The 18,966-nt window shown below is 48.7% G+C and overlaps 1 protein-coding gene across 1 annotated transcript in view; it reads left to right on the forward strand.

Moving 5' to 3' along the window:
- The first annotated feature begins 1,828 nt into the window (after nt 1-1,828).
- Mvb12b (multivesicular body subunit 12B) overlaps nt 1,829-18,966 on the forward strand; it is a 141,279-nt gene continuing 124,141 nt past the window's right edge. Inside the window, exons 1-2 of the mRNA XM_090330651.1 lie at nt 1,829-1,952; nt 17,425-17,547. Coding sequence (XP_090186777.1) covers nt 1,893-1,952; nt 17,425-17,547 — 183 coding nt within the window. The 5' untranslated portion in view covers nt 1,829-1,892. The remainder of the gene's footprint in view (nt 1,953-17,424; nt 17,548-18,966) is intronic.

The raw sequence follows: 18,966 nt of genomic DNA on the forward strand, positions 1-18,966 counted from the left end.
AATTGAGGAATTCTGAAAAGGTTGTCTTGACCCAGATGCATTTGGGATATACCTGATTAAACCAACCTTTATTTATTTATTTAATTTCAATCCTGGCCTTTACAGGACAGCCACCCTTGCCCTCCTCATATTTTAACGCCTATGGTAGTTCTCCAAAGTGTAGCTAGACATAGATGCAGAACATTCTCAAGTTATTAGACTACAGAAGGCTTTCTTCAACCCACATTAAATTTCTCTGGGGTTATCTGCAGTTCTTCTTGGTATTATCTCTTGGTTATTGGTATCTGTTGTTATACTAAACCTGGGAGGTAAAGACATTTTTATTTTCTTTGCCATGTAACAGCTTAAATAGTATGGAGATTGTCTAGCCTCTGACGGAATCACAGAACTTGCCCTAAAACAATCTCTCCTGCTGGCATTTTTTTTTTCTTTTTGGCCAGTCCTGGGGCTTGAACTCAGGGCCTGGGCACTGTCCTTGGACACTTTTTTCTCAAAGCTGGAACTCTACTCCTTCAGCCACAGTGTCACTTCTGGCTTTTTCTGTGTATGTGGTTCTGGGGAACTGAACCCAGGATTTGGTGCATGGTAGGTGAGCACCCTACCACTAGGCCATGCTCCTGGCCCCTCCTGCTGGCATTTCTGAGGGACACCAATGCCACATGCAGGTGGCTTCCCCACAGAATGTTCTCTTTAATAGACAATTCTGCTTGGCACCTTTTTGGGAAAAGCCTAGAATGTGTGAAAAGGAGACTCCATGTATTAGCAAATGGATGAAGGGAATCACTTGTTTATGGTCTTCTGTTCTAAAGGTGCCAGCTTTCTGGCCTGATTCTTGACAAACAGCCCACCCTTCTGCCCAGGGCTGCAGGCTTGGTGGTATGCGGCCTATCCGGTTGTCTGTTTATTAATTATTATTATTATCATTACTGTTATCTTTGTTTACAAAGGAATTTCAATTCAACATGTCAATTTACCAATACAGTACGTCTTGCCCAGTGTCACCCCTTCCATTGTTCTCCTAACCAAGCTCTCAGATTACCCTGTTTTCACATAGGTACATAGAGAATTATGACTGTTCCGCACACTATGCATCTCTGCTCCCGCCTTTCCTTCCAGCATCTCCAGGGGCCCTGCTCTGGGCTTCTCTCGTCTTCCAGTCCCATTTTATCCTCTGGCTGGGGCAGGGGTCCCCCAGGTTAAACTTCTAGCTCAGGACGTTTCCTAGGCCCCACTCACCTGGCTCCAGGCTTCTGTGGATAAATCATTGGCCCAGCAAAAGGGGGAGGCTGAGCCTTGCTAGCATAGCAGATGGGGGTCAATCTAAGAGGCCCGGCTGCCGGGCGTTAGATCAGCTGGGCAGTGGGCAGAGCAGGGGGTGGGGTGTGGAGAAGCCCAGTGCCAGGGTCGGGTGGGCGGCCTGGGGCCGAGCCGAGGCCCTCTCCACCGTGGGGAGGGGGCTCCGAGGACTGCAGCTGGACTGACAGGTCCGGGGTACCCAGCCAGGCCCAGGGGCGGCAGGCGGGCTGGGGGAGGGGGGTCCCGGGAAGGGGGAGGAGGAGGATCCCAGAGCCTCGCGGCTGCCAGAGGCCGGGGCTCCCGGAGTGGGGGGGGATCGGGGAGGCAGGCGGGGTGCGGCTCCGGACGGACTCCAGGCTCCGCTCGCTGCGCGCCCGCCCGCGCCGGCGCGGGGTCCGGACCGGGCCTGCCGCGCGGCCGCCGCCGTGGTCGTGGCCGCCGCCGCCGCCGCCAGGCCGCGCCCCGCCCGCCCCGCCCCGAGCCCCGCGCCGCCCCGCGCCCCGCGCCTGCCCGGGGAGGCTCGGCTGGCGCTCCCGCCGCGGCGCCGGCTCCGCCGCCTGGGCCCCGGGCCCGGCCCCTCCCGCGCCGCCCGGGCGATGAGAAGCTGCTTCTGCGTGAGACGGAGCCGGGACCCGCCGCCGCCCCCGCGGGGAACAGTTAAGTGAGGCCGGGCGGGCGGGCGGGCGGGCGGGGCGCCGGGGGCGCGGGGTGCCCGGCGCCGGGGTGCCCAGGGCCCCGCGGCTCGGATCCGAGCGGCCGGGCTGGCCGAGGCCTGCGGGATCCGTGGCCCGGGCCAGGCCCGGCCGGGCAGCCGTGCTCGCCTGGGCGCCCCCTCCCCCAGCGGCGGGGCCTGCTGGGAGCCGGGGCGGGGGCTCTGGAGCCAGCTGCACCCCTTCTCCCCGCAAGCCCGCGGAGAGTCGCAGGAGGCCCACTGGGGCTCGGACGGGGACAGTGACTTGGAGCGGCCTGGCGCTTGGGGTGTAGCTCTCTGTGGTCACGTGGGTGCACCTGACCCCCCTCCAGCATCATTTGGGGGTGGCCAGCCGTTGCTGGGGACCTGGACGTTCAAACTCTAGGGCACCTGTCTGTCGATGAGAGATGCTGGGGCCTGGCCCGGACACTCCAGAACCAAGCTACCCAGCCAGAAGGGACGGGGGGCGGGGGGCGTTGGTGAGCGGCCTGGTGGTCGCTCCTGGAGCCAAGGGCTGGGTCGGGAGCTGTGGCACAGCACCAGGGCAGGCCCAGGGGCCAGGGCAGCCCCAGGGACATCCCTGTCCCTTTGTTATCCGCACCCAGCACTTCCTAGATAACCAGTCCCTCTCTCTTTCCATTCAATGTGCATCTCCTCCTTCCCCTGGCTCTCCACAACCTGTTCGGCAAGGCGCAGAGCAGAACCTCAGGAAGGCGCTGGGCAGATGGCTCTTGTCCCCTGTTTCCTATTCCCTGCCCCCACCGGAGTCCCTGGATTTCAGCCACACAGGCAGACACAGACAGCAGGCCTCACTTCTCTGTAGGGGCCTTTGTCTCTAGTGGTTCCTTCTCCACATAACCACATTGTATATGTATTTCTCCACAGAAATATACAGTAAACATTGTCAATAATCAATAAGCATTATACATTTCTGGTTGTACCTTTCTCACTTGAACAAGGCTAACAAGAATTATCAGCTGCACCAGAAAGGCCTTGGAAAGTTAGAAGATAAGCTCTGTGGAAACTCAGACTAACTGAAAAATAAAAAGAAGAAGAAAAACTCAGGGTATCCGGAAGGTTGCTTACTGGAGATGGTGACATCTTTCTTGCTGGGGTATTAGGAGGCACTGTGCCAGGCTTAGACTATCTCAGAGGGTGTCTGAGAGCTGGGGCCTCTTCAGGGTCCTGGGTGCCAAAACCCATTGGTGACTGCCAGTGCATCTGAATCTAAAGCCATTTCCTCTCATCACATTTTCATTCCTTCTTTTAAATCCCAGATAAAGGCCAAAAGTATTTGTCCTGCCCTGCCTGAATGTCACCAGTGGGCTTTCTTCACTTTCAGAATATTGCACCATGGCTAAGGGCAGGGTTTCAGATGAACTAGTGGCTTTCCCCCTTACTGTGTGTTGTTGGGAAAATTAATGAACTTTTCTTGTCAGCTGCCTCATCTGAGGACTGAACTGAAGACTATGATGAGATGTAAGAAAAATACTGAAGGAAAAGTTAGCAAGTGTTATTATTTTTGTTTGCATCCCTGAGGATTGAACCCAGAATTTCCCAGATGCTAGATGACCGCTCTGCCGTTGAACTACACCTGTAGTCCAACTAGTAGTTGTTATTAAGGGTTTGTTAATTAACAATCCGAAGAGAAACTTGCTTATGTGTTTACTTTAGAGTGCTTTTCTGTTTGTAGTTTTTATTTTATTGTTATCATGCTAAGTAGGAATTGATCATTGAGTTTGGAGACTTATGTGGAATATCAGGCTACCTTTAGATTCCCCCAGAGACTCTCACAGTTCCTTCCTTCCCTCTAATTTGTTTTTTTAATTAATGAATTTTTTCCAGTACCACGGTTTAAACTCAAGGCCTCAATGCCTGTTTGACTTGCTTGCTCACCTAGCACTAAGCCACTTGAACTACTCTTCCAAGATGGCTTTTATTTATTTATTTTTTTTACCAATAATGTTTTCACATACACACACACACACACACACACACACATACACACACACACCCCTCACCAGTAATTTTTAAGATAGAGTCTTGTGGACTTTTCTGCTTGGGCTGAACTCAAACTATAGTCCTCCTGAGTAGTTTGGATTACAGGCAGGAATCACTAGCCCCTAGCTTCCGTTTTCTTAATTATAAATGGGGCATACAAATAAAACCTACCCCAAAGGGTAGTCAGTCATCAAGACTGAAGGAGCTAATGCGTGTGACTTTTCTAGACACTGTAAAAGATGCAGGTCTTTGTGTACTCTAATGAGACTCAGTCTAATAGCCAATTCCAGTTTTGTGAGTATAATACTTACATTATTTGTTAGTGGGGGTGTTAACAGATAAAAGGAATTTCAGAATATCTTGGTTTTGTGTTGCAAAACTATACAACCATATGAACGTATTGCTAAGGGATCAGAATCCACGCAGCCCGTGGTCTTTGGCTGTTGTACACTGCAGAGTAATGGCGGCCTTGGAGTTGTGGAAAATGTCAGAGGTGTTGATGAAAATAAGGAATGGCTAAGAGGCTGATGTGGTTGGACTGAGAGCAGGTGACTGGCTGTTGTGGAATGAGCAGAGCCTCCTTTGTCACTTGGGTCATGAAGGTGAGGCCTGGCTTCCTAGAGTGAGCTGTCCCTCCCCAGGCTGTTCCTTTCCTGCCTGTTTCTTTAGCCCCAGGGTCCTGTTTGGCTTTCTGTGCTGGAGAACTATGGTCTCCCTGTACTATCAGTGTGTAGTATCCTTGCCTGAGTCAGATGGCCTCTTCCCCTCTCTAGCTGCCTGGGAGGCAAAGCCTCTGTAGGGTGTGTGACACTACCTCCCTTGTTGGGGACATCCTGTGGGTATGTGTTTAGTTTGCCTGACACACTTCTGGCGAGATGTGGAGCTTGTCTAGGCAGAAATGTGAGAGCCCCACGGGCCTGGAGCCCAGGCCACACACCGGAGCTTTGTAGCTCATGCTTCCGCCAGGACTTCCCTGAGGACCACGGGTCCTCTTGTTGGGCTGCAATCTGCCCCTGTTTGTTTGAACAAGCACACTTGCGTTGTGCCAATGCTGGCTAAAATTTCAGAAGCATAATTCTAGATGCCTTAAATTGTTAAACACTTATACCATCTTGACTGTTTCAGTGGCATTAAATATGTTTACACGATTGTGTAACTAACATCCAGAAATCTTTTCATCTTACAAAACTGAAACTCTGGTACTCTTGAAACAAAATCCCATGTCCCTTGCCACAGCCCCTGGAAGCTACCATTCTACTTCCTGTCTCTGTGAGTCTGATTAATCTTGGGAATTCATAGAAGTAGAATCATTCCATGTTGAATATTTTTTTTTATGTATGCCAGTACTGGGGTTTGAACTTTGGGTCTGAGTGCAGTCCCTTAGCTTTTTCTCTCAAGGCCGATGTTCTAACACTTGAGACACAGCTCTACTTCCAGTTTCTTGTTGGTTAATTCTCACTGGGAACAAATTTTATGGACTTTCTTGCCCAGGCTGGCTTTGAATTGTGATCCTCAGATCTTAGCCTCCCAAGTAGCTAGGATTATAGGTTTGAGCCATTGGCACCCAGATTGTATTTAATTTTTTAACTGGCTGATTTCACTTGCTAGAATACCTCCAAGGTTCATTATGTTTCAGCAAGGGTCAGGTTTATTGACATCCTTTTGAAAACTGAATAATATTCTATGGGCTGTAGAACCTTGTGTTTGTTGTGAGTTATACTCTCCTGAACACAGGTAAGGCCCTGCTCTTAATTGTTTTGGGTATATATGGGAGAGAGAAAGAGAAAGAGAGAGAGAGAGAGGGAGGGAGGGAGAGAAAGAGAGAGAGAGGGGGGGGTGGGAAGAGGGAATTGCTGGGTCAAATGGAAACTTTATTTTTAGGTTTTTTATTTTTTTGAAACTAGCATAATTCCTACCTACAGGACATAGAGTTTCTATTTTCTTTACATCTTTGTTGATTGTTTTCTGGGTATTGGGGTGTATTTTTTTGTTTTTTTTTAATGGTAACTTTTTGTGTGGTTTTCATAAGTTGTGATGTTGCCCATGCTTGTTTGTGATTTGAATATCATCTATGGAGAAATGTGCTTTCTCAAGTCCTTTTTTTTTTTTTTTTTTTTTGCCAATCCTGGGCTGGAGCTCAGGGCCTGAGCACTGTCCTTGGACTTTCTCAAAGCTAGAGCTCTATCACTTGAGCCTTAGCACCGTTTCCGGCTTTTTTCCCCCCATGTATGTGGTACTGAGGAATCGAACCCAGGTCTTCATGCATGCTAGGCAAGCACTCTACCACTGGGCCAAGCTCCCAGCCCCCATCTTTTGCTTTTTAATTGAGTGGTTTGATTATTTATTTATTGTGTGTGTGTCTTACTAATGGTGCTTGAACACAGGGCCTTGCTCAGGGTGGCACTCCATGCCTCCATTCTGGCTTTTTCATTTGTAAACTGGAGATAGAGTTCTCATGGACTTGCCTGCCTCATAGACTTGGCTTTAAACCTAGATCTTCAGATTTCAGACTCCTGAGTAGCTAGGATTATAGGTGTGAGCCATCCATATTTGGCTTGATTATTGTTGTTTAACTGTAGTTCTTTATAGATTGGATAGTAAACCCTCATCATCAGATAGACATGTGAGTATGCACATATTTTCTCCCATTCTTTAGCTGCCTTTTCACTCTGTTGGTTGTATCCTTTGATGCAAATTCTAGGTGTATTATGCACATTACAATTCTATGGACAGAATACTATGTAGTCTTCCAGTTTTATAGCCTAGAAACTCAGTGCCAGTATGATTCACTTGCTGGGGTCACACACCTAAAATGTCAGAGCTGCAGTTCAAATCCTGGTTCCTCTGACTCCAGTGCTCATAGCTCGCCACCCTCTGCTCTGCCTGCTATCCACGTCCCTTGGCTAAAAGCTTAAAGGTGACTTGGAGGAGCCTGAGAGGCAAGGCCGGCTGCACGAGTGCATGTGTGTACATGCCTGCGAAGATCACATGCTTGGGTGGTGTAGATTCTGAGTCTCAGCAACTGTCCCAGGGGGCAGCAGGAGAGGGTTTGGGAGGATGGGTGATGTGGCGAGGAACTGAAGTATTCTTGTCTTGACTCAGGGTGGGGACGAAGAGACTGGGAGACATAGTCCAGAGGTTGCCCTTCATGAGTGGTCACCTTCAGTTTACTCCATTCCTCATTCCCTCATCAGACACCTAATAATTACCCAGCTGTTTCAGTGTCAGTTGAGAGCCTTCCCAAATCGCCCCTTCCTCCATTCCCGCCCCCACCTCAGGAGCCAGGGTCCCTAGGGGGTGGGGCTCAGGACTGTTTGCTCTAACAGCCTCCCCAGGGGACTGTTACATAAACTTGCCACAGCTGAATGACTCCTGCTCCCAAATGCAGAACTGGGCATCTTATGGAAGCTCTTTTGTGGTTTGAATATGAATTGTCGCTGTATATGGTCATGTTTTTGATTGATTAATTCATAGGATACTTCATGAGGTGGAGACTTCATGAGGATACTTCATAGCTGGAGAAAGAAGATCATTAGTGGTGTGCATGTGGAGATTCTACCTGGTCCCTAGGCCCCTATTTGTGCTCCCTCCCTCTCCCTCTCCTCCCCCTCCCCCTCCCCCACTCCCTGTCTACCTTGAAGTGAGAGCCTTCTCTCTCACAAATTCCCACTGCCATAATGATGTTATGTCCTCATCCCTGTGGCCTAGCAACCACAGAGTGAAACCTCTGAGGCAAAGTAAATCCTTCCTCCTTTAAGTTGTTTCTGTCAGGTATTTTGTTATAGCAGTGAGAGAAGTCACTAACAGAAAAACTGGTGCCAGAGAAATGGGGCCATTGCTGTATGGTGGTTCTTAAGCTTTTGTAACTGATCTGTGAGAGGAGTCAAGAAATACTTAGAGGTGTGGGCTAGGGATGCCCTGGAGTCTATTCAGAGTGTGGTGGGGGAGTGGCGGTGGGAGCCCTGAATGCCAGAAAGCCGATAGGAATGCCAGCAGTAATGGCTGTGCTCATGAAGTTTCAGATGGGAACAAAGACTCTCCTGAGAACTGGACTATAGTCCAATTCATGTTATAGTCTGGCAAAAAAACTTGTTTACATTTTGTCCATGCCCTGAGACTTTAAGTGATGCCAAATTTGTATGTAATTGGCTAATTGCTTTGGCAGATGACACTTCAAGATGGCATAGCGGTTAGGCTGTGGCATGGTTATCACAATTGCATTTCGCCAGGTTTATGGTGAGGGGCAGGAGCAGAACAACCAGAAGAAAGATTTGAGAAATGAGAAGTTTGACTTGACTTTGAATAATGAGGAGGTGATTGTTTAAAAAAAAAAAAAAGATTAGTGTCATTAAAAAAACAGTTTGTGGGGCCGGGAGTTTGGCCTAGTGGTAGAGTGCTTGCCTAGCATGCACGAAGACCCGGGTTCAATTCCTTGGTACCACATACTTGGAAAAAAGCCAGAAGTGGTGCTGAGGCTCAAGTGGTAGAGTTCTAGCCTTGAGAAAAATCCAAGGACAGTGCTCAGGCCCTGAGCTTAAGTCCAGGACTGGCAAAAAAAACCCAAACAACAACAACAAAAAACCAGTTTGTGGTTGGGCTGGGAGTTTGGCCTAGTGGTAGAGTGCTTGCCTAGCATGCACGAAGACCTGGGTTCAATTCCTCGGTACCACATATATAGAAAAAAAGCCAGAAGTGATGCTGAGGCTCAAGTGGTAGAGTTCTAGCCTTGAGAAAAATCCAAGGACAGTGCTCAGGCCCTGAGCTTAAGTCCAGGACTGGCAAAAAAAACCCAAACAACAACAACAAAAAACCAGTTTGTGGTTGGGCTGGGAGTTTGGCCTAGTGGTAGAGTGCTTGCCTAGCATGCACGAAGACCTGGGTTCAATTCCTCGGTACCACATATATAGAAAAAAAGCCAGAAGTGATGCTGAGGCTCAAGTGGTAGAGCTCTAGCCTTGAGAAAGCCCAAGGACAGTGCTCAGGCCCTGAATTCAAGCCCAGGATTGGCAAAAACAAACAAAAACCAGTTTGTAGGGTTGGAGGTGTGGCTTTGGTCATAGAATATCAGCCGATTTGCAAAAGCAGGCATCAGATACTGAGTTTAAGTCTACCTATCACAAGTTCCAGGGAATACATTGGTAAACTCACTTCAAAGATTTTTCCTTTGAAAAGTCTTTCCAGGATTCCAGTGACCAGACAGAGCTTGCTGTGGCTTTGGTCCAAGGGAATCCGGACACAATTTGAGCTTGTAGCAGATTTTGCTTGGCATAGCCTTCACAATGCAGGCTTTCCAGGCTGGTAGATTACAGGAGTCATTTATGGAGGCTTCTGTGGAAATTCCACAGGGAGGCCTAGAACAGGGTTGGGATCCCTGTAAGGCAGCTCCTAAGAGGGAGATGCATGAAACTGAGGGGGTAAAGCCTAAGCTGCCCTGGGATCTCAGGATGCAGGAGATGGCAGGAAAGCAGAGCTCTGCTGACGAAAGCCACAAGCAACAAGTAGAGCTGGCCCAAGAGAGCCAGCGGCATGGGCTGCTCACAGGAAGGCCATAGGGATGGGACTATTCTGGATGCTCACAGCACAATACAGTGTTTGAATGCTTGGCACAAAGCTAAGGGATTTCAGTCTTGCCCTGCTTGCGTTTGGTTTTGCTTTTTGATTTGAGTCTTCTTTACTGTTTCCAAATTTCCTTCCTGGGAATAATAATGTTTATTGCGGCATCATATTTGGAAATGTCCCTGATTTTTGACTTCACAGAGACTCATAGCTGAAAAAGTTTTCCTTGAGTCACAGGAGACGTTCGTTGCCCTTTGCTTTTGAACAACAGTGTTGTAATGGTTAAGACTTGCGGGACTTTCTTGCTCTCTATTTCCTGTCTACCATGAGAACTTCCTTTGCCACAAACTTGTCAGGATTCTTGTCACCGCTGCTATTAAAGTAACTAATACCGTCTGTGCTCTGTGGTGCTCCAAGCCATGTTAGGGATGTCCCGTGACAGGAATGTGTCAAAGCCAGCTGAGGTGCAGGTAGCCATCAGGATGCCATGTCCACACATGAGTACTCAGGAGAAAAACTCTTCTTTGAAGGTCATTTGGGAAGTCAGCAGCAAAATCATTAGACCTCCAAATTCCCAGGAAGAATCTCACACCATCCCGTGACATTGGAGCCAGGTGTGCTGATGGTTCTGGCCTGGGAGCCCCTTTTCCTGACACTGAGTTGGCATGTTGCACTCTGCACACACCAGCCATCAGGACAGGTGACTCACAGCCTCCACCTGTCCGAGGGCCCACTGCCCTTGAGGCCTCCTGGGCTGGTTTCATTTGCAAGGCAGTGGTGAGGTCCTCCTTTTCCTATCCACCAGGGACAATATGGCACCGCCAGACCACACGTGATCGGAGTGGGCAGGGGTGACCCTCCCTTGCGGTGACAGTGAGGTCGTAGAGGAAGCCCTGCTCTCATACCACCTTCTCTGACTGGTATTTGAGCAGGGCTGTGACCAGGGCAGTGCTGTGGAACTCAATCTGGGGTTATTTTTAGAGAGTGGGCCTGCCTTATGCAGCTTACAGAAAGTGTGTTTGGTCATCAAATGGTTAATAGAAATCTAAGCAAAGGTTGAATTGATTCATTTCTGTACCTAGATTATTCTTTTTTTTAAAAAAAATTTTTTATTGTAATTAGTAAAAGGGTTACATGATATTTGCCAGATAGAAGGTACATTAATTCACATACATTGATACCCTTTCACATGTCTTGGTACCCATTTCCCTCCCCCCCCCCAGATTCTTCTTTTAGGGGGGAAAAACCCCCACCACTGACATTTAAGAGGGAAGCGGTGGGGGGAAAGAAAGTGTTCACCATGGTTAGTTTCCTAGCTGGAAAATTCATTGTGATCTAGGAGGGAAAAACAAATGTGAAAAAAGAAAAAAACCCAGCAAAAAACCTTGCTGTAGTTCCCAAATATCAAAGTAGCCATAGCCTGCTGCCGCCCAACCACTCTGGACAGCATTACCTGCCCAGTCCAGCATGCAGGTGGCCCTTGTGCTTTGCTGAGCTGCCTCAGCCTGTGCCCCGTGCCCCTGGGGCGCCCTGTGAGCCAGCTGCCTCCTCATTCCTAGCCATCCCAGGAGGTCAGTCCTTGCAGTGTTGTTGAGTGTGTTGGTGAAACCTGGCCTCCAGCCGCGTTCTTTATTTTTTTGTGCTAATACTAGGCCTTCAGTTCAGAGCCTCGAATGCTTGTTTGGCTTTTTCACTCAAGACTGGCACTCCCCTGTCTGCCTTTCTTGAGGATGGAGCTGTGTGTGATTTCTGTCTCTCGCTTGTCAGCAGAAAGGGGTCGGTATTCATGAAGGACAGATGGTTCGTGGGCCTGCAGGGCCAGCACCTCCAAGGAGACAGATAAACAGCCTTCCCCCAGTCACTTGGCTGCCAGGCATTTGGCTTAGTGGTAGAGTGAGTGCCAAGCATGAAGACCCGGGTTTGATTCCTTGGTACCCCATACATAGAAAAAGCCAGAAGTGGTGCTGGGGCTCAAGTGGTAGAGCTGTAGCCTTGAGAAAGCTCAAGGACAGTGCTCAGATCCTGAGTTCAAGCCCCAGGACTGGCAAAAAAAAGTATCACCTGGCTGTAGCTGCAGCTTTACTGGGGACAACCAGGACCAGTGTCACCCTGTGCTTTTGCACCTTTTCCTTTGGCCCTGTGAGCCAGCAACGTGAGGACAGTTTATGTCTTTGGTGCCCTTGGGTTTCAAGCAATCTGATCACAAGTTCATTATTCTGTTGAGACTTAGTTAACCCACTGGTTTTTATCCTTTCAATTACAGCATCCAGATTTAACCTCCCCCCCCCCCCACTTTAATACTTTGAAATTACTCTCCTCAAAAGTTATGCAGTCATGGCTCTGGCCCTAGCAGGCAGTGCTGGCACAGCTTCTAAGCTGTCCTCCTTTGAAGGCAGTACCCCCTGTCCCCTGCCATCCTCACCCAGAAAGCACTTTAAAGGCCTCAGCCCACTCCCTGCGGCTGGAAGGGCCTCAGTGGAGAGCAGGGCTGAGCGCCCGGGGTTCGCTGGGTTTTGATGGCAGAACTGGAGTTGATAAAATCACGATAAACCTCAGGCTCACTAGAGCCGTGGAAATTAAACAGAGATGATATCAAAGTGCCTGTAAGTATTCAGTGAGGATACAGTAGCTTAGCTCTCTCTCCCAGACCCGGGTGGTAGGCGGGCTTTGATTCTGAAACAATGCTTTGCATGGGTTAAGCCAGAGCCACTGACTCTTCGATTAATCACACTGTTGTGCTGGTTCTTTGATGAGCTGCGAGGCAGCTGTGGGCCTGCCATCTGTGTGCGGGGGCCTTGTAGTTGAAGTTGTCTCCTCTGTGATCCTGGCTGACACCCTTGGCACGATGCTGTGGGGCAGAGTCTGCCCCAAACACTGCTGGACACACTGTGCTGGGCATTGAGCAGAGTGAGGTAGACTACATCCTCCTCCCTGCCAGTCCACACACACAGGGACACACGTGTGTACACATGTGTGTACACATGTGTATGTGTACAATGAGCATACGCGTACACCCACTCTTCCTTGCTGGGAGGAAAGAACCCTCAGGGACCAACATTGGAGCACCTGTCAACAACCCTGAGCCTCAGGCTCAGAGTGCACATGAGAGTTTATATATTCTAAGTATGGACTCAGCCCTCTATACTGTGTGTGTCGCATATATAGCAGAATCAGTATGCCCATTCTAGGGTGGGCAGATGAGAGCTGAGACCAGATGACCTCAGAGACTAAATTAGACGAAACCTCAAGGTCCTCATCAACACACCCAAGAGCAGATGTGACACCCGGGGACTCAACTTTGCCTTCCTTCTCTGGCCTGTGTTTGAAACCAACTTGACTTGGCACTGGCTCCTGCCTGGCTCCTGCCTATAATCCTAGCTATTCAAAAGGCTAAGATCTGAGGATCATGGTTCAAAGCCAGCCCAGGCCAAAACCATCTATGAAACTCTTATCTCTAACCGCCAGAAAGTTGGAAGTAGAGTTATAGCCCCAAGAGGTAGAATACTTGCCTTGAGCGAAGCAGCTCAGACAGTGCCCGGGTTCTAAATTCAAGTGGGAGGAAAACATGGCTACATACAGATAGGTTGAAGTCGGGAAATCTTAGCATGTTGTGGCCATTCAAAGCACCAAGTCTACGTTGGCTTTCCTGGTATCCACAGCTGGAGGGGCTGGGTTTCTGTATCGAGCTGTCCTTGTCCGTCTTGGCCCTGCAGCTTGCACTGGGTAATAAGAGTCCCTGTGTGCTGTGCATCCTGCAAACCCTGGGCCGTAGATCAACCTGTTTCCTCCTGTGCCTGGCTCTCCCTCATTAGGCCTGAATTTACTCCATCCTACACAAACATGGCCTTAGCTCATTTTTATTGTTGTAAATTATTTATAAGGGGAATGTTGAATCTTGAAACTGAGGTGCATGGAAAATTAATCCCAGGTTACTTTTATCTTTCTGTACTTTTCTCCCCCTTGTTTGACTTATTGAGCTATGGCCAGAGAAAGAAGAGCTTTGGCATTTTAAAATATAATTAGTGTTGAAACTGCTTTCTTGATTAGGCTGGGTATTGGTCTCTGTATGTGGTACAAAGGAAAGTAGGCCTGGCTAGGGAGGCAGATGCTGCTCTTGGGGGGGTCTGTGAACTTGGGGATGTACTTCCTCCCCTGTAAAGCCTGACTAACAAGGCCAGGCCACCTCCCAGATGAGAAGGAGCTTGGGGAAATTTATTTATTTATTTAATTTCATGCTGATCATGGGACTTGAATTCAGGTTTTGTTGTTGTTGTTGTTGTTATTGTTGTTGTTGAAGGTTAGCACTCTAACACACAGCCCTACTTCTGACCTTTGGGTGGTTAATTGGAGATAAGAGTCTCATGAACTTTCCTTCCCCAGGCTGGCTTTGAACTGTGATCCCCAGATCTCAGCCTCCTGAGTAGCTAGGATTACTGGTGTGAGCCACCGGCACTGACTTAGGAGAAACCTTTTGAGATTTGCAAAGCACAGCACAAAGTCATTGGCAATATTGTCATGTTTTGTGCAGTTAGGACTCAGAGGTTCAGGTAGAGCCCAGAAAAGGAGCTTCTGAGATGAAGTCAGAGTTACTGCAAGTTGCTCTTCAAATTTTGTGTGTTCTCCAGTGTTACCTCTCGCCAGGCAGGTTAGCGTTATTCTTCAGTATGGGGTTTCCTTGTCCTTTCTCCCTCCCTGCTTAGATTTGCCCCCCAGGCTCACATTCATGGTCTCTTCTTCCCCATTGGCAGAGGCCTGGCCTGCAACCCTGAGCTCTGCAATGCCTTGCCTCTGGCTTGAGGCTCTGAGGAGCCTGGGAAACGTGGAGCGCCAGTTAATAAATGGCCTTTTGTTAGGAAGGTCAATTGAAGTGACGGTAGAGATGCTGTTAAAAGTAATTTGCAGTCAGAAAATATGTAATTCAGGGCAAGCTGCTTTGAGCGATGGCCTCTGCCGTGGATATCTTGGGTGTTTCTCATTAAAAGCCTCCTTGGCTGGTGGCGGGGGCTTCCTCCACTGCCGAGTGGGCTGAAGCCATTTGTCTCTTTTTCACAAAGGCTGCCTTGATCCCCAGGGCACAGCAGGCAGGGAAGGAGAGGGGCGGGGGAGATGCACTGGGCTGCGCTGCTGTGCTGGCCTGCACGGGCTGGGCAGGCCCTGCTCGGGCTCCTTAGCACCAACAGCCTGGGCTCTTTGTCTGGCTCAGCCTGCAGCCATCTTGGAAGCTGCTGCCTGGTGTCTCCCCAGGTGCATTCTGGGAGCAGCATCCTTGTCCTTCATGCAATTGGTAGTGCCTGGTGGAGCAAGAGAGCCCTGTCATCACAGCATTGCAACCTGAGGACTGGAAGCTACGGACAATAAGATATTCCTAATGTATGCCTACCTTTCCATCCTCCTCTATTCTTTTTCATTTTCCTTTTCTTAATCCTCCTTCTCTGATTCATGTTCTCTCTCATGTTCTCTCTCTCCCCCTCGTCCTCTCTCCCTCCCCCCCCTTTCTCCCCCTCTCTCTCCTTCCCTCTCTGTAGTAAAGGCAGTAGTATCTTTTTTTAAAAAAGCCAACAACTTATCTCACATGTTTTTTATTAAATTCACAGTGTGATACTTCACACACTGGCAGGATTTGCACATTTGTTAATGAGTTGTTCATTGCAAAGCATTTTTTTTTGGTAGCCAACAGCAGCAAATACCCATATTTTGCAAACCACAGCAATGTTATTTTCAATGTGATCCCTAATAATCTGGGATATTTCAAGTACAGAGATGTTTTGTTGAGAGTGTGTTTTGGATCAATCAGGTGCAAATAGTTAACTCTATATATTGGGCCCATGCACGCATAATCAATAAATATATCTTTAATGCCTACTAGGTGCAGGCAACACTGAGCCCTGTGCTTTATACAGATAAACCTGGCTGCAAGATGAAATTTGAGAATAGCAAATTTCTGCAGCCATGCTGCGGGCTCCCTACCCCCTGCCTAGCCCTTCTGTAAGCTTGTTTTCCGTAGAAGTAAGTAAAGCATAGCTTACATTTGCTTTTATCACACATAGAAGCTGAGAGGGCAGCTGTGCCAGGCACTTCCTAGCCTTGATCAGGGACTTGGCTCTGTCTCCATCGCAGTGACAAGTCTGTTTCCGGAGCCCGTGTGGGTTCTGCTAGCTAAACAGACCACTTGCACGCAGCCTTTTGATGGCTTCTCTTTAGGAGACTGTACTCATTGTCCATGGCCTCTCCTTGTTCTGATTCCAGGCTTAGGAGTACCAGGGTTTCTACAGCCTGCCTAGGGAGGCAGAGTATTTGCTTTGTGTGGAGGCAGGGGCCTTCCTGGAGAGGTCTGGCAGGCCTACAGCTGCTGGAGTGTCATTGCTCCAGAGGATGGAATTTAACTTGTTCTTTCCCATGGCTGGACCTGTTAGAAACACTCAACTGTATTTATATGAGGTGCCCTTTCCTCTTTCATTTGTTTCCTGTTCTCAGCCAATTGGGCTACACAGTTTCAAAGCTCTCCACAATAACCCATCTCTGGTCCCATCTAGAGCCATTCACCCAATGTGTTCAGCAAGAATTAATGTTTAGCTTTGAGTAAATGCCTTCATGATCCCACAGTGAAACTTGTCAAAGGGATCTGCTGGTCCTCTAGAGATGGCACCTTCCTGTTTCTTGCCAGTTACCCTGGAGCTGTGTGCCCCATGCCTGCCAGTCCCATCTGCTTTTTGCCGAGGGCCCCTGGGTACCCCCCATTAATGTCATGTATTATTTTTTTTTTGCCAGTCCTGGGCTTGAGCTCAGGGCCTGAGCACTGTCCTTGGACTTTCTCAAGGCTAGAGCTCTACCACTTGAGCCTCAGCACTACTTCCGGCTTTTTTCTATGTATGTGGTACCAAGGAATCGAACCCGGGTCTTCATGCATGCTAGGCAAGCACTTTAAACACTAGGCCAAACTCCAGGCCCATGTATTAGTTTTTGCACATGCTCTTAGTGTGTATTGTGACCCTATGTTATAGTTGAGAAAATACAGGCCCTAAGAGAACGTCTCCTGATCGAAGTCATACTTGGTAGGACACAGCCTGGTCTCGAGCACCATTCCTTTGCTCAAGGCCCAGAATGTCTAATGTCTTCTGTTTGCAAAACTTTGCCTGCTGAAAGTCTATATTTGTGGTAGAGGCTGTGGGTTTGGAAGCTTTTGCCCTCATTGAGAGGGAGGGAGGAAAGGAGAAAAGAGAGAGAAGAAAGGGGAGGGGCACATAAAAAAAGCTGCTGTTAGCCATGGTCAGGGTAGCCTTCTTGGAACTATAGGTATATGTTAGGAAACCAGGCTGCGGTGCCAGTAGCTCATACCTGAATCCTACCTACTGAGTAGGCTGAGATCTAAGGATTGTGGCAGGAAGTCAGCCTTCCAGGGAAGTACATGAGACTTTTATCTCCAAATAACCACCAAAAATCCAGAAAGTGGAGCTGTGACTCAAGTAGTAGAGCATTAACCTGGAGTGAAAAAGCTAAGGGATAACCCTCAGACTCTGTGCTCAAACTCCAAAGCTAGCACAAAAAAGAAACAAAGAGAAGGAAAGAAGAAAGGAAGGAAAAGAAAGAAAGAAAGAAAGAAAGAAAGAAAGAAAGAAAGAAAGAAAGAAAGAAAGGAAGGAAGAAATCAGGCAGCTTGCTGGAAGAGTTAAGAATGACGTAACCTGTGGTTTGAGTCAGTGACCTTCTGAACAGGCACATGGAATTTGGATTCTTGATCGGGGAAAGGGTCAGAGGGGACCAGTGAGCCTTCAGCTAGCTCAGGCTTGTGCTGGCTTAGCTCTGGATAGTTGCCCAAGATTCTTGCTTACATTAGACACTAAGTTTGAATTGTGTTCTTTCTTCCTTTTTTACCGAACCAGAACCAGTCCACCATGCCTGAAGTGAAAGACCTTTCGGAAGCCTTGCCAGAGACATCAATGGACCCCATCACAGGAGTCGGGGTGGTGGCATCTCGGAACCGAGCCCCGACGGGCTATGATGTAGTAAGTCAAGATAGGAGTCGTGCATTTTGTTCTGTGTCCAGGAACCTCTGACAGGTTGTCAAACGTGTTCCTTCCTTCTCCCCACTGGAAGTAGGCAGAGGAAGATGGGTGTGGGGGGCCCAGTTTGGGTCAAAGGATCTGAGGCCAGCAGAAGCTGTTTCCTGGCTTCGCCCTGGCTATCATTCCACCTCTGAGATGATTTCACCTTCTGTAAAATCAAAGTGATCGATGTGTGGATCCCCCGAATAACTTGTGATGTCTTGAAGAGGATCATTGGTCATCATATATGGTGGTGTATGTGAAATATGGTTGTTCACCAGGTTTCCTACCCAAGAAATCATTCAGCCTTCACCAGGCCCGGGAAGACTGAAGGATAGGAGAGCTCAAGTTCTGAGAAGTGAGGTGACAGGGACCCAGTCCTCAGTGACAAATCAGAGGCAGATGTCCTCCTAAGCTGCGTGCTGCGAGGGGTCACAGCACCCCAGTGTAGTGGAGGTTGTCCCCTTTGGCAGACTTCCATGCCTCATCCAGTCGTCCTGTGGGGCAGGATTGGTTTTTGGTGGTGTTGTTTCAGTAGATAATTTACAGTTTCAGTAGATAATTTACAAGTTGGGCAGAGCTGAAAACTTGCAGAGTGACATGAGAAAGCTCCACTATACTCCATTGTGTTTCAGACTCTAAGGTGATCTTATGCATGCTTTCCCATTTTGTTTATGATCATGTTTTATTGTAGCTCATTGAAAATATTCACCAAGAATACCTAAGAATGGAAGAATACAAGTCTCCTTAGCCAGCACTGGAAGCCTGTCCAGCTTCTCTGGGGTACAGAGTCGGGGTGGATGCCTGGGCCCAGGCAGAAATTCCCCCTCTCTACACCATTGACATCTGCAGCTAGATTCTTTGCTCTTAAGCTAACTTGTACATCATGAGATAGTTAGCAGCATTGTGTGTGTGGGGGTGGGTGGGGGTGGGTGTGTGTGTATGATTGATTACTGGGGCTTGAACTCAGGGCCTGGATGCTATCCCTTAGCTTTTCTGCTCAAGGCTGACTACCACCTGAACCACACTTCCATTTCTAGCTTTTTGTGGTTAATTGGAGATAAGACTCTTATGGACTTTCTTGCTTGGGCTGGATTTGAACCACAATCCTCAGATCTCAGCCTCTTGAGTAGCTAGTATTATAGGAATGAGTCTCCAATATCTAGTTAGCATCATTCTTGACCTTTACTCAGTGGATGCCAATGACATCTGTCCTGTCCCCTGCAGGTGACAGCCAACAGTGTCTCCAGATGTCCCCAGGAGGAGGGATAGGTGGACAAAATCAGGCCCTATTGAGAAGCACAATGGTGAAGGCAGGTCTTTCCTGAGTCTGTCTGCGCGGGGCCCTGGCTGTGGAAAGAAACCCACACAAGTGTTCCA

Source organism: Megascapheus bottae, chromosome 3, assembly GCF_031878675.1.
Source record: "Megascapheus bottae isolate mThoBot1 chromosome 3, mThoBot2.hap1, whole genome shotgun sequence".
Lineage (NCBI taxonomy): Eukaryota > Metazoa > Chordata > Mammalia > Rodentia > Geomyidae > Megascapheus > Megascapheus bottae.